Consider the following 15,494-nt stretch of genomic DNA (forward strand, 5'->3'; position numbering starts at 1 on the left):
AGATTATCAGTGTGAGTCAGTCATTCCTTCTGCCAATCTGGAAGCATTCATAATGTCCAACAGTCCCTAATAATTCCTAGGGAACAAATATTTTAACCTGTGGAAGACACTTTTGTCCCTGCAAATTGTCAAATTGATAAGGCTTTTTGGTTGGAAATCAAATCAAGAATGACAAAGTGATGCTCTCTCTTTCACGAAAATTGGCTTCTGAAATACACAGTATACAGGGATTTTTCTGTACCTCCCAGGTTTGCATTCTTTGTGTTCATTATTTGGGTCCTATACTCCCTTAACTTGGCTTACATAACATTTCAGTTTGAGAAGCCACACTCTCACAACATCAACCCCAAGGCAAACGAGGAAGAAGTAGACTGAATGATAAAATTGGGATGTGAGATGCCAACTAGGCCTTAACTGTTTAAATAACACAAAATAGATAAATACCTGAGCTTATTAGCATGCTGCCCTCTTGCTGAGGAATGAAATGGATGATTCCAAACAATAAACAACCACCCTGTTCATCTCCCTCATCTCCCGTCTTTCTTGTTCCAGCAATTTCCCTTCTCCTACCACTGTAATAAATGCTGCACTAAAGATTTTCAACAACTGCTTGAGTGCCACAACATTTACAGATGAAAACCAAATTGGTGTAGCAGGGAAAAGATTGGCCAGTTCTTCCCATGAAATAGGGTTTAAGTCAGATCAATTGGCAATGCAGGAGCACTGTGGAGCTGCCATTCAGGTTTTTCATCAGGTAGCTAACAAGTTATGACCTGTAACCAAAGTAAGCAATACATTACAGAGATTCTTCTTTGTTGTATGTAATCTGTTGAAATGCTGGCATTTAACATGAGTGGGCTGGGGTACCCTGTGGCAACACCTGCCTGCACAGCTTTAAATATATATTCATCTTATGGCCCATATATTTATGCTATATATCAAATAGAAAATCGATAAGCAGCTGGAGCTGCCTCTTTGGAGGGTTGTAAAAGTGAAGCTATACTTCTTGTGATATTCAGCAATCTCTAGTGTTCAGTGAGTGTCCTGATTTCCTTTGCAGTTGTTGTAAAATAAAGAGTATTTTTCTCTTTGTTATGAATTTGTAAAACTGCAGCCATAGTTTCTTCAGGCAAAAATGCCATATGTATGTCAGCTCTTTTGTTTCTGTGGTGGTTGGTTTGTTGGTTGGTTGTTTTTTGGTTTTTTTGTTTTTTTGTTTTTTAGGTTTTTTGGGGTTTTTTTGTTGTTTTTTTTTTGGGGGGGGGTTCTGGTTTTTTTTTGGTTTTTTTTTTTTTGGTTTTTGTGGGTTTTTTTTTTTTTTGTTTTTTTTTTTGGTTTTGTTTTGTTTTGTTTTTTAATCTCATACACTTCCTATTTGATGTTGCAACTGGGACTGCTACTGCTGTGAGCATGTCTTTCATTTATGTACATATGTACATGCACTTGCTCTACTCAGCATGTTTCAACAGAAGAGATGGTTCCAGTGCTGGCAAAGAGAAAGGTCTGACACAGGCAGGAGGAATACCCAGCTAAGAGGTGGAGTACTGCATGCCTTCAAGCCACACAAAATTCCAGCCCAGCAGCCAGGTGAGTGCAGTAACCTGCAGTTGTAGGACCTCAGACCCCAAGGATACAATGCTGAGATGGTGTCTGCTAGCTCTTTGCTGACTCAGGAGACAGGAAAGGTCCTGACGCAGCTGAACTAATCCTGTGACAGATCTCTCTTAAAGAGGGCAACCCTTTTTTGCAGGATTTTGATAATTTTTTGGGCAGAAATTTTGCCCCTGACAGGGGGGTTCATGACCCTATTTCAGTCTCAAGAAGCCCCTGGAAAGCTACTTTATAGCGAGATAAGGCACATGCAGGTCCACTTCACTGAATTCTAAAATATAGGCACTAATGATTTTCAACAGCACTGAATAAATCTTCCTTTTTTTGTCTCACTTCCTTCCCCCCTCCCCTCATTTTCCATTTCTGCACATATCGTCATATTTGGCTTTGTCCTCTGTTTTCTACAAAGTTCTGCAAAAGTAATGTCATCTGAGGAAGAAACTGTCTGCAGGGCATTTATTTATACACAAATAACATTTTACCATGGCAACCCTAATTTTTTTCATTGTGCAGTCCTCTGTATCATGAAATAGCTTTTGAACAGCTGGGCATTCCCCTGCTTCTTCTGCAGCTGGTATCTCAGAGAAATCTTAAAAGTATATTGTTACAGGCACAGAACCAATAAACAAAAGGGACACCGTTGATAGAAAAGGTTTTCTGCAGTTGCCAATGGCTTTTGTTCATGACAATAAGAAAGAGTTACTTATTTTAAAACAATCAGTGATATTAATTGGCTTATATTTGATGTTGTAGGCCTAATTGTATTTACTTTTACATGTATACTGTAGCATCTGGTACAAATTACTGTCCATGGTGTCTTGTTATTTCTGGATTAAAAATTTTTGTTTACAATTTCTTTTCTTACCTGATTCATTCCACAATGTCCAAAGAGGATAATGGCACTTGAATGCTTTTTAAGCAAAAAAGTACTTTCTATTTTCAGAGCTAAAATTTGCAGCAGAATATAGGTAGTCTGTACTGGAAAGAACAGTTTACTTTGGCCAATTGGACACTGCTCCAATGTGGTCTTCAGATAACTCACCCAGACCCTGACTTTAAACCAGGTACCTTTGTGGGGGATAAGACCTGTTCATGATTCCAGATGCATTCTGAGTTACATCTTTTCCTGAGCCCAGCTGCCATCCCAGGTCTTTGGGCTGAGCAAGATGTTGCTGACACTTCACCTCTGAGGTCTTTGATTTCCCTGGCCCTAAACCAAATCCTAACTCTAGCTTTAAGCAAAGCAAAACTTCTCCAGTTCAAAGTATACTCTGTCCTTCTACTCTATCCTGTGACCATCTGGATTTTCCTGGAATTTTGTCTTCATGGGAAAATGTTGCAATTTACAAGCTAGAGTTACACTGGTACATCTTGTTTCAGAGTACTGTGAATCCCCCCTTTTAAAATGAAAAATACACTTGTGTTGGAATTAATATTTAGGCTATAGTTTTGCAAGTAGTCCTTATTCTCTATTTCACAGAATGACAGAATATGGTGAGTTGGAAGTGACCCACAGGGATCATGGAGTCCAGTTCCTGACCCTGCACAGGGCACCTCAAGGGTCACACCAGGTGTCTGTACTTATTGAAATTCATCTTTTCATGTTGACCAGCAAAGGTTGTTTTTTCATCTAGACATAACTGACCCTCAGTAACAGCACACTCACAGGACGGCTGTAATTGAAGCATTTCTTATTGTTCTCACCAGAGTAGCTGAAATATTCACTAAAATGCCTGAATCTTTAGAAGTTCTGTGGGTTTGTCCAGGAACCAAAATCTCCTTGAATATTAGTCCCCAAAACCCAAAATATGGTAACATTTCTTCCTCCTTCTTCCCGAGTTCATTTCCTAACTGGTCATCCCTAGCAGAGTATCTGGGGAATTCTAGAGCTCAGCTTTGCCTTGAGAGGTCCTCACTCGTGGTGGTTCCTGTCTCTTGCTAATGAAGCAAGGTGCTGTAGCTTGGACTTATTACAAGAAACTCCCCCACATGGCTGCATGTGGAAAGGCTACTTTTTACTACTACTTTTTTCATCTGTAGTTCTCATGGCTGTGAGATTGCTCATCTCCCTTTGGCTCTCCGGCTTTGCCAAGGATGGTGCTACTCCAGCTCCTACCTACTGGCTTCCTTTCCTCCATTAGGCTGACCAGCCTGAAGTGTGAAGCTGTAGAAGGGACTCTTGTAGAGCTGCATTCCCTAGGATGGATCAAGCTTGGGTATTCTTGTGACATTCCTGATCGCTTACACTGACTGCAAAATCAGTGACTTGAGCACCCTCCGTTGACAGAAAAGGACAGAATTTGTAGCTAAAAGCAATATCCAGAGGCCTTCAGGAGCCATTATCTGGCCAGCAGGCCCATTCTCAGCCTTGTAGTCAATGTTTAGATACTGCACAGTTCAGTCACAGAATCACAGAATAATAGAATGGTTGGGGTCGGAAAACACCTTTAAGATCATCCAACCACTAACATAACACTGCCAGGTCCTTGACTAAACCATGTCCCTAAGTGCTACATCTACATGTCTTTTAAATTCCTCCAGGGATGATGAATCAACCATTTCCAATAATCTGCTAGCTGTGTGGTTTAAAAAACAAAATCATTGAACTCAGATGTGAGAAGAATTGTAAAATGTTAATTAGCTATTAGACTGAGCATTTTGTGGCAAGCTATTTCTCTGGCACCTGAATGGTGTCTCCTTTTTTCATTTGGTTTTTGAAAGAGGAAGTTGCTGTTTGCTGGTGCCAGCAGAGATTTAACAAAATGACAGATCACTGGAACTTAACTCATTTAGTAATTTCATATGCAGGTGTCATTCTTAACTGTTTCTTTTACTCTTCTTCATGAAACCACAATGTGGTAAAGCAAGAGCCCACATTGTTCCAGCAGCTGGCTTTCCTTTACAGGGAATTAAACTAGGTTTGTAAAGGTAAAGTAAGGTCCTAGTAAAATAATATAGAAATTTTAAAAAGTAGCCTGATTATTTTAATATAAGAGAGTACTTATGATGTAAGAGAGCGTTCCTGAGGTCTCTTTGTTGCCCCTCTCAAAGAGTCATCTTTACTGAGCAGTGTCTGCATGCCCAGGTTTAACTTTCCTGAGATTGGCCTCCTGGTCTTTTCCCTGCTATGAGAACCTCACATATTACAGAATAATTGAATATTTTTTAAGGATTTGTCAGCTCAGTCACTAAATAAACTCTTTTCTGTAAGCACTACCTATAGATATACATGCATCTCATATATATATACTTATATACAGCAAATGATGACTTGGCATCTAAAGCAGATCAAGCCCTCCTGTCTGTTGCTGTGGCTCTGTATCACAGCCCTCAGCAGCAGCCAATCCTGCCAAGCTCAGTTGTGCAGAATTCCCTTCACTGAGCCTCAGCAGGTGACACAGCACTGCCCTGATTGCAATTTCCATTCACAAAGTCATGTGCTCCTTAAGATCAGCCACCCACCCTCAGCAAGCAGCTGAGAGCTCCATGGGTCTCCCTGTGTAGTTTTCAGAACATCAGTTGGTAGATGCACCTTCAGTTCTCAGAAGAGTAAATACACAGAATTGAGACACAAAAAGTTGAAACAACATGACGAACACATGCATTTGTTAGGAGTAAACCCTGTTGGGCTGTGCAGAGCAGGGCATTCCAAAGTGTTATACAGAATCAGTTCAACAGAATGTAAATTAATTTCCTCTCTGAGCCATCCCCAAAAGCACGTAGGTGTCCCTGCTTTGCTGGTGAACACGTGGCTCATGCCAGAGACAGCAGTAGAAGAGCTTTCCCCAGTGCTCCAGCTGCAGCAGTTGCAGTTTGCTCCTAAGAGTACCATGTGATAGCAACCAGAGCAAAGAAATAATACTGCCAGGAGTTTTTCCTGCTCATCCCATGGGTACATTTCTTCTCTTACCCCACCCTCAAATGGGAAACCATATGGGAGCAGAAATGTCCAGCACAGCCACTGGCTGCTAGTACCTTCTACCTTTCCAGTGGAAGTATTCCTACAGCACGAAATACTTACAGAGAATGGAGAAGACAGCAGCTGCAGAAACTGGCTCATAGGCAAGATCAGAATTGTCTGAAATTGTGAATCACAGGACACGATGGGCAAAGGACATAAGAAATATGGATATGCCAAAGCAAAGTTAGATTAGATGAACTCAGCTCAAATGATTTGTATTTTTGTTATTGAAGATAAACACAAAAAGGAAAAGATGCCAGGACTTCTGCCTAAGTACACTTATAAAGTGTCATGCATGATTATATTTCAATTAAAGCATATAAAGCATAAAATAATAATATTAACACATGTATACGAGAAGACTGAAGTTTGAACACTGAAAGGTACTACAAGACCCCATTTCCTTTTCCAGTCCTGATATTCTTTTCCAACTGAGAACAGTACTGGTGTCCAATGTCTGAGAGCAAGTGGAAAGTTTGGATGTGCCTGGGCATGCAAAGAGGGTTTTTTATTAAGTGTATTTTCCAGGATTTCAAAGCAAACACTGGAGAGGACAGTATCTGTAGAATTGAGGACAGAATCTGCAGAGAATTTGGAAAAGCTCAGACTTTAGTTGCTGCTTGTCTCCTTCTCTGGTACTGCCATTAATCTGCAAAAATGGAGCCAAATTAATAAAGTCAAATGGTAGCCTGTGGATTAACTTTATACTCAAAGCAAGCTCACTTAGAAATAGCAGTAGACAGGAGGTGTAACTGGCCTCCTGCCTTATGCTAGATCTCTGCATTCCCTGTCTCAAAAGGCAGTAAGCACAAACGTTGCTTACCCATTTCCTGCCTGTTCAGGAACAAACTGGGTAAGTGCTTATGGAGCTAAACTCAGCCATCTGCAGAAGCCTTTTGTACCTCTCAAATACTCCTATATAACAATTAATGGTGCTTCTGACATTTGTTTTCCCTTGCGAGGTTGCCTGGTTAGCATGGCCTTGATTATGTTACTCCCTGATATGAAGAGGACAACTTAATCAAATCAGCAGCAGGAAAGGATGGGGTGAGATTTCAGGAAACATGAGTCAATAAGGGGCAAAATGCTTTTAAAAATTCATTATTAAGGAGAATGTCTTCTATACAGTTCTTGGAAAGGAGTTTAGTGGGCCACTGAGGTTTTACACCAGTTTCAGCAATTTTAATGCCATCTCATTCACACACACCTGCTACTTCCTTGGCTGCAGGTGCCAGTTTTTATAACCAGTTTACCCATGGTGCTGTAAACTTGGGTGGCTGACATGTGAAGTTAAGCCACCTCTGCTAAGAGGTGGAACACCTTGGAAACAAGCAAGGAAAAAAATGAGGGCATGAGCCACTTCAGCTGTTCTTAGTGAGTGCTTATATTGGTGAATCATCAGCATCCAAAGGCTATTTGTGCCATCAGCTTTCCAGAAGTGGTGTATTCTAGATAATGCACTAAACTCAATTCTGTGTAAAAATAGGCATGTGTCAAACTGCTGGAGAAATTTAGCTAATCAAGTAATGGAGATCTTGAAATTGGCCAGAATAAACTTTCTAACTCAATTTGAAGGATTAGAAAGCAGGCATTCTTTATCTGCACAGGACACACAGAGGATCAAACTCTTTTCATTCTGTGTGTGAGGTGAGACTTTTCAAGTGGAGGTTTATCCATCATAATCATACATATTCATTAAAAGGTGTTTCTTATCTAACGCATAAATATCACTTCCCTAAATATAATTTACACACATCCACCTCCTGCTGGAAGTCCTTTTATGGTCCTGGAGAGTAACAAAAGGGGTCTCTAGTGGTCCTATTCACTGAATGCTTTGATATTAAAGCATGGTAATAAAATGGAAGCCTATATTTTAAATACTACTGTGTGCCACCAGTCAAATCTGAAAAGTATGCTATGTCTGCAGCTCTGATTAGACAAATAATTCAGAATTTCTGTATTTGCAATGCAACAAATTAAGTGATCTTAATCCCTTTTAGATGTGAGGTGAGAGAAGGCCACTGAGGCAGTTGGCCTGGACACCCTGTCCTGTGACGAGAGAGTTCAGCTGCGAAGAGAGGCAGCTTTGGCAATATCCAATAGCAGTCCTGGACAGGAGAGGGACAGAGGAAATGGAGCGTCAGGACTCATCAGGGTGGCGCATGGTTGGAGAGTGAGAGGGAGTAGCACAGCTGAAGCAGTGGAAATTCAGAGCATTCTCAAGGAATGCTTTCCCCACTTTCCCCACAAAAACAGCCCAGGATTGGAGCCAGGCCCAGCCAGGCCAACCAGCCTTGGAGGTTATCTAACCCCAACTGAGCAACCTCCAAGCTCAAAACTGGCTCTGCTTTGAGCAGAGTTTGGACTGGATGTCTCTTGTGGTCCAGTCCTGAGCTGCTCTGTAAACTGATGAACTACAGCACTTGGAGCATCTCAGGAGCTGCTGGACCATTCTTAGCTAAAAGTGCCAGGGTACCCTGCCATGGTCCTCTGAAGGTCCGGTTTAGTGGAAGGGAAGGACAGACAGGCAAGCTATGCTAACACGGGAGCTCTGGTGCAGTGGGAGCCCCCTCATCCTCTGCAGATGTGTTTGAGTGGTGATCTTCCTGTTGTGCACAAACACCTGACAGGCACTGCGTCAGCCAGAGCCAAGCTCTTCGAGTGGTACCCAGCGATGGTAAAACAAGGACGGGAGCGATGCGCTGCGTACAAGCTGAAACGCGGGAAAACAACACTTAAACGTACGAAAGCACATTTTCCCCGCGCGGGGGGAGGGATACTCTTCCGCAGGCTGCCCGGAGAGGCGGCGGCAGCCCCCGCTCTGGAGGGCACTGCAGCCTCAGCCGCTCCGGCCCCGGGCCACCGTCGGGGCCAGCCCCGCTCGACGACAGGAGCGGCACGGGCCGCCCCCCGCGCTGTCCGCCGTCCCTCCCCGTGCCTGCCCCGCCTGCCCGGCCGCTGCCCTGCCCTGCCCGCGCCCCGCCGGCCGGGGTGCCCAGGCCGCGCTCCCGCCGCTCTCCGCGCCCCGGGGAAGATGCCGCGGCTCTGCCTGCTCGCCGCGCTCGGTAAGCGGCGCCTCCCGCCCGCCCGGGCTCGGGGGCGGCGGCGGCCCCCGGGCCGGGCGCGCCGTGACCGCGGCTCGTTTTGTCCTTGCAGCTCTGCGGCTCGCCGGGGCGGCCTTGCTCTCGCCCGGGTCGTGCACCTTCGAGGACAGCGCCTGCGGCTACCAGTGGGACTACGCGCATCTGCCCTGGACGCTGCACGGCGAAGGTGAGAGCGCCGCCGCTCCGGGCGCAGCTCCCCGCGCACCTTCCCGCGGCGCCGCCCCGGCCCGCGGCCGCATCCCGGGTGCCGGCGGGGCCGCCCGGTGCTCGCGGGGAGCGGCCACCGTCGGGATCCTCGCTGCGCTCCCCCTGACTACGGGCAGGCCCTGCGGGGAGGCGTCTGCGCTCCCCCGGCACTGGTATCTCCGCAGGTTTCTGCAGGATGCCTCAGAGGTCTCCTTGCTTTCTCTGTCTTTCACGTTTTGTTGGGAAGAGGTGTCTTTTATAAGACCTCTTTCTAAAAAGACCAGTCACATCGGTCCCATTCCTTACCCATTATTTTCCTTGTGCGTTCCTTATGCATTATTTTCTTTCTAAATGTATTTTGGGTTCTACTCCAAAAGTGGATGCATTTCAAGGGCAAGAGACAGTCTTTGCCAAGAGTATCTTTGCGACATGTTCAATTAAGACTTTTCTCTGATTTGTAGTATGTCCAGTTCAACAGAAAAAGTGAAGTCTTTCAGTAAGTTGTACTAGACTTTACAAGACTAAATGCTGTTGAATAGAATAATCAGTTACTGCACAGTGACTGATGCAGCTCTGACTGCTTGGTAAGTTTTCAGTGTGGGCTCCAATATTTGACAGAATCTACATGAACAAAAGACTAAACAAAAATATACACAGCATAGTTGTAACTGGGTAATAAAATAATTTAGTTTTGATTATGTGTTTACAAAATTGTCATTCGTGAAGTGAAAGCTGTGCTCACACAGAAAGAGAGACTATGTGTTTTTAAAGTTTTTAAGTCCAAAAACATGTGCCAAGAATAATGAAGAGGTGAGTACAGATACAAAGAGATAGACAGCTTCTCAGAAACCATTAATCAGTGCTCCATTCAAAACTGGCTGGTCCAGTTTTATATTCCACTTGTCTCTCATTTGAGAAAAACTATTTTTTCCCTCTGATTCATACCCAGTTCTCACCTAGGCAAAATAAGTCGCCTTCATTGTTACTTTTTAGTTTACTCAGTAGGCTTTGAGAATGTACAAAAAACCCTAACTCAGAAAAACCTGCAAGGACGTAATCATTGAAATATGTGCTTTTTCTCTTATTTGATGTATATTTCTTAGTGTATTTATTTATTTAAATATACATAGATTTTCCTGTATTTTTGAAATTTCCTGTATTAGTAGAAATTTAGTTACCATCTTTACTGTCCCAGCTATGCCTCCCAACACCATGCCCTCCTAGTCTGTCTGTCTGCAAAGCAGCACTTACTTCCTCCTTGTGATTTACAGGCAGCTGCATGGTAGTGGTATTGATTCAGCTCCAAGGGACTAGGAGCTGCTGGGAGCAAAACCTGCACAAGTGGGTGTGTATCATGTTGTGCGCATCCACACTGCAGTGTTCCAGGATATAAGGACCTTTGACCAGGGCTTTGGGTCAGCAGCAGCCTGCTTTTTTTGGTGCACAGAACACAATTTTAGTTACCGTAGTTTGATCTTTCTTTACAAACAAACAGACCAGCAGCTGCGTGGCTTCTGTTATTGCACATCTCATTTTCAGAGATACATAACTGAACTGCTGTACTCTGGGAGGATGTGTGGTATACCAGCTCTCGTAATAGGCATAGTTCTGTCAGGATTTCCATTATAAACAGTTTTTGTGCAGTCTGTAATTTGATCATAGCAAGACATTCTGTGCAAACATTTGGCGCACGGGGTATTCTATTAGTCTCCTCAGAAATGCATTCATAGAATCACAGCTAAACCTAGCTGAAAAGAATCCATTGTAATCTACACAGCAGGTGTGCAAAACTAACCTTCCTTAGACACTCTTTCATTCTTTTGTCTTATAAAACCATGCCCCTTTTGGCATCACTGTGTTCTGGTATTTGCTGGTCAGTGTATGTGCCTGTGGTGATTTACTGGGACAACAGAGGAGGTTGAGAACAGGAGACACAGCTTAGCTTTGAATTGTTCAGTTTCTCCTTGCATTGCTTCAAAGTTGCTTTATTATTTTAAAATGTTATTTGTGCTATAGAAATTGCACAAATAACATTTTAAAATAACAAAGCAACTTTGCATTCAGTGGGTCTTTAACAGGGATTATGTGACTTGCAGTGCAAGTTCTTGCATCTTATAAATGTCTCAATAGTGTAGTCTTGTGCCAAACTGTCAAGGTGATGTAAATATAACTAAAACCATGCCCAGAAAATTCCACTCCGTACTTGAAAGTATTTTGCCCAGTTGCCAGGGAAGCCAGCATCTTCTGATGGGCCAGGCACACAGAAAGGAAGTATAAGTTTTGCTTTTGTTTGCAGCTACACAGTCCCACTTAAATGAATGTATTTCTAAGGTTCAGCTGCTGTTTTAAATGTTTCTGGTTTCTCTTTAGTGTTCCAGTAGTTCCAGCATACAATAATTTTTTTTGTTTAATTTTAGAATTTTCATAATTGAAAAAAATTTAATTTTTAAAGTTTTGTTACCTGTAACTGGCATTTTAGGGCCTATTTTAATCAAGTGCAAATCAAAAGAAAATACTCAGTGCTACAAAGGATAGCTGTTTCACTGCTAAGTGCTTTACTCAAGACTGGCCAAGCCGGCCCTAGTGAAGTGGCTGTTTGTGGGAACGGCTATAAAGGAAACAATTCAGGCATCTGTCGAGTCAACCTGTGCTCCCATAAAACCTCTGCTTCAGTGAACCCCTCTGTCAGCCTCAAGCTCTCTCACATGACTCTGAATTCAGGAACAGGACCTTCAAGCATATCAAGGTGCTTTTTTTAACTGTCAGCTTTTTCAGTGACTGGCTAGCTCAGTGTTTGCCTTTTAGAACTATGATGATTTTAGCAGACAAACACCATGCAAGGGAAAACATAACATACAGAAAAAGCTGGATATAAAGTGGATATAAATTTCTGGTGAGCCTTGGGGTGGTTTGGGAAGCACACCCAGCTGAGGTCATGGCCCAGGCTGGTTAAGCACAGCATCAGGCTTGAGACAGTGTGATCCCTAAGGAGCCAGTTCTGTTTTCAGTGTAGCATGGGAAATTCCAACGTTCTGCTGTTCTGTTTCAGGTGTTTGTAGGATACCGGCTACACAAGAAACATTGTAATGTTGTTGCTTAGGAAGAGAGCATCATTATGTAATCCCGCTTCTGAAATAAGCGACAGATCAATTTGTATGTTACCAGTGATAAGATCTGAAAGCTTTGTGAGTTTCTGCTATGCATAAACAGAGGGCACAATGGTCCATTTTCATTTCCGTGGTGTAGGCATTCCCACAGAAATGTTACTGCATTCACGATGCCTCTGAACAGATAATTTTACTTTAAGTTCAGAATACAAGACAAAGATTATACTCTTGGACTCAACCAATGGATAGGAAATTTAGGAATCACATCTATATTCATCACTACTATACTAGTTAGAGATAGTTGAGAAGCTTGAACACCATGCTGGTTCTACTAACACCTGCAGGTGTATGGAGCATGAGTTCATGTCCAGTTATTTTGGGGCATAGAGCTTTGCAGATGCAAAGTGGCTGATTTTCACAAGAATTCACTTTTTTTGTCAGGAGCATATGTGTTTGCAAGAGAAATACCAGTTAATTCTAATACATGCTGTCAAACCGTGTAGGGTAAGATTCATCAAATAATATTGAGATTTTCTTTAACCAAATTGCACAATTATTTTAGATGACAGACGTGCTCTGGAAATCCAAAATAGTCTTTGAAACAAAGGAAAATGCTGTGTGTGATAGGCAGATTAATTACTCAGCTGAGTAATTAATAAAACCATGCAGACCCACTTGAAACAGCAGTAGGAAACACAGCCTTGGTTCAATTGTAGGCATTCTAAAATGTTAAGTTTGGGCATTTTTTGCCAAACCTTACACTTAGCCATGGCCAGCACAGAGCTGGCCATAACATGATGGTAAGAACATCCTGCTCACAAACATTATTAGAGATAAATTTCATTAAACGCAATAACAATGGCATGTCTTTTCTGTGACTCTGGGCAATGTTTACATTTTTGCTTAGAATATCTGTACAGCACTTTGTGTGAACTGTGGGTATGCTTTATTTTCCATTGCCCTTCACTGTAACAGAGACCGGTTTAATACTGCTAAAAATAATGTGCATTTTGGCTTTCAGCTTAACTCTGCCCTAATGGAGTTTGCTATGCTGCATCTGCTTGCCTGGATTTAATCACTAGATAAGAAACTTGTCTATTATGACAGCAACCTATAAGGAAGAGTGATTTTATATTGGCAATGTGCTCCAAAAAGCTAGAGACCATTGTTTCATGTGCCTAATGAGTTTTGTAGCACTGAAACGCTAGAGCTGTCACTGGTAGTTAATACAGCTGAATGCACCTGGCTCTCATAGGATAATTGACAGCTTCAAATACCTATTTTTGAGTGTTGCTTTCCTTCAGAAATTCTGGAAGTGTGTATTTCTTCATATCTCATGTCACCAAGGGTACATTTTAATAGCCCACATTTCAGGAGTTTAATAATGCTTTTCTTTCTGCAGTATTTTGAAGGAAAAGAGATAGATTTCACTCAGAAGAGTGATGCAATGGATTACATTACATACAAATATGGCCATTTTTTCTTATTCTTAAAGCATATGCCTATTTTTGCCTATTCCAAGATGCTGCTCCTGCGGTGCACTCCAAAGAGTGCACCAGGTAACAATTTATAGAAAGCAAGCAACATCAATAACAGTAGCTTCAGGAAACTGAAGTTTGTCTTTTGGAACAGATTTATCGCATTGCTACTCTTAAAAATTTTTGGAAAATAATTTCAAGAGACAGGACAGCTATTGCAGGCCATCAGATAAGTCAGGCGTGAGAGCAGCAGCATAAGGAATCTCAAATCTAAACATTGCCTGCATACCATTTAAATAGCTTGTATTTACAGCTGTGCCATATGACTTAAAATTGACCTCTTTTGATCTGAGCTCTCTGATCTTGAATGTCACATCATGTGGTTGTAATATGCAGAGTAATGAAGCAGGTGATAATTGGCAATCCTAGATTTTGTGGCACAGCAAACACAGTTCCCGTCTGATATATGCTCTGTCGTGCTTCATTACAAACCTATTGGCAAATAAATCAGCACATTTGAAGGCTTAGTTTTCTTTCCATCTATCTACAGTACTTTCTTGTATGTTTGGAAATACATAATTTGAAAATGTAAAGAAAACTTGTAACATTGCTGGCTTTGTACAATTCTTGTACGAGACAAGTGGTCTCGTGTTTGTTGTGAGATCACTGTGTATTTGGGAGTCAAGGAGACTTGCACCAGCTTATACCTAGCTGCAGCAGAACTGGGCTGGCATACCCCAGAGCTTGTTTGCTGGCAAGTTCTCAGTTGATGAATTCTCCCTGCCACAGGAGCTTATTGGTTTGGGATTTCCAAACCTGTAGCCACGGCATCTCTGCACTGAGTGCTGTTTGATGGAGGGTAGCGGCCCTTAGATTGGCATATGGTCTGTTTTGCCTTGATCTGTTAATTAAAATGTTGGTGTTCCTGGCCAAAGTAATTGAATTTAGAGAGACAGCTGTCCTTACTGAGGAGCGGGGAAAGAAAAAAACTTCTTTTACATTTAGACTCTCATGTTCTTCTTGTTTTCCTTTACTTCTGGTGCCATTTCTCCTGTACACTCTACTTTGACTACTCATCCACCACTCTGGTTTTAACAACTCCTTTCTTCATACGGTTTTCCTGTTCAGGCTGTCACTGGCAGTTTAATGGTAGCACCACGTGTGAGGAGCATTCCATTTTGCTCCAGCCTATCCCTTGTCTTGCTGGTCCCAGATCCCAGAATCTTACATTTTGCTTGCCCAGGTGTAACGTCCATCCTAGGTTCCTGGGTATTGGCATTTTTATTGAGCTATGCCCAAATTACAGTTATTAGTGTATTTTTCTCCATCTTCGGAGGCAGGTCTTGTGCGAAAAAAAAGACAGCCAAGGGCACTTTATGTCCATCAAGAGCTTCAGCAGCAGTTGCCTGTGCATGATGACACTTGTGATAAGTCTGGCCTTTCCATTTGCCGCAGGGGAGCAAACAAAGCCCAAGCTGTTGTCAGTGAGTCACTACATGAGAGATGAGTTTCAAAGCATTCCTCTTCTCCAGAGAATGGTAACGTTCTCCTAAGTGTATTTTCACATACAGCTGTTACTGATTCAGCACTTACAGAGTCAACAACTGCTGTAGTGCATTTTGCACTGAGCCATAGAATCTGGCCACAAGAGAGGGAGGATGGCTCTCAGAAAATTAATGTTTACTGAATATACCTTGCACTTCTGACAGTAGGCTGGACTTCGTTTTGCATAAAAGTAATGAAAATAGATAATTTGCCACTTGAATTTAGAAAAAAAAAAAAAAAAGAAAGAACTGTAGGAGGGCAAAAGAGAATTTGGGAGTTGTGATGGAGGTGAAATCACCTCAGTCAGAAAAATCACTTGTGTGTAACCCCTGGCCCTGCAGATGATGTTGAAGTTACCTAAAATTCAAGTACAGACATGCAAATCACTGAAAACTGCTAGAAATATTTTCAGCTTTCTGAAAAAGAATGGAAGATGCAAATGAACTGATGTTAAGCTTCTTTCAGGAATTTCAAGATGCAGCATGGCATGAGCTTTTTTATC

The 15,494-nt window shown here is 42.3% G+C and overlaps 1 protein-coding gene across 1 annotated transcript in view; it reads left to right on the plus strand.

The window, feature by feature from the left end:
* The first annotated feature begins 8,246 nt into the window (after positions 1–8,246).
* Positions 8,247–15,494, plus strand: part of MAMDC2 (MAM domain containing 2) — a 55,557-nt gene continuing 48,309 nt past the window's right edge. Inside the window, exons 1-2 of the mRNA XM_058044563.1 lie at positions 8,247–8,313; positions 8,363–8,842. Of these exons, the coding sequence (XP_057900546.1) occupies positions 8,247–8,313; positions 8,363–8,842 (547 nt within the window). The remainder of the gene's footprint in view (positions 8,314–8,362; positions 8,843–15,494) is intronic.

This window comes from Melospiza georgiana, chromosome Z (assembly GCF_028018845.1).
Source record: "Melospiza georgiana isolate bMelGeo1 chromosome Z, bMelGeo1.pri, whole genome shotgun sequence".
Lineage (NCBI taxonomy): Eukaryota > Metazoa > Chordata > Aves > Passeriformes > Passerellidae > Melospiza > Melospiza georgiana.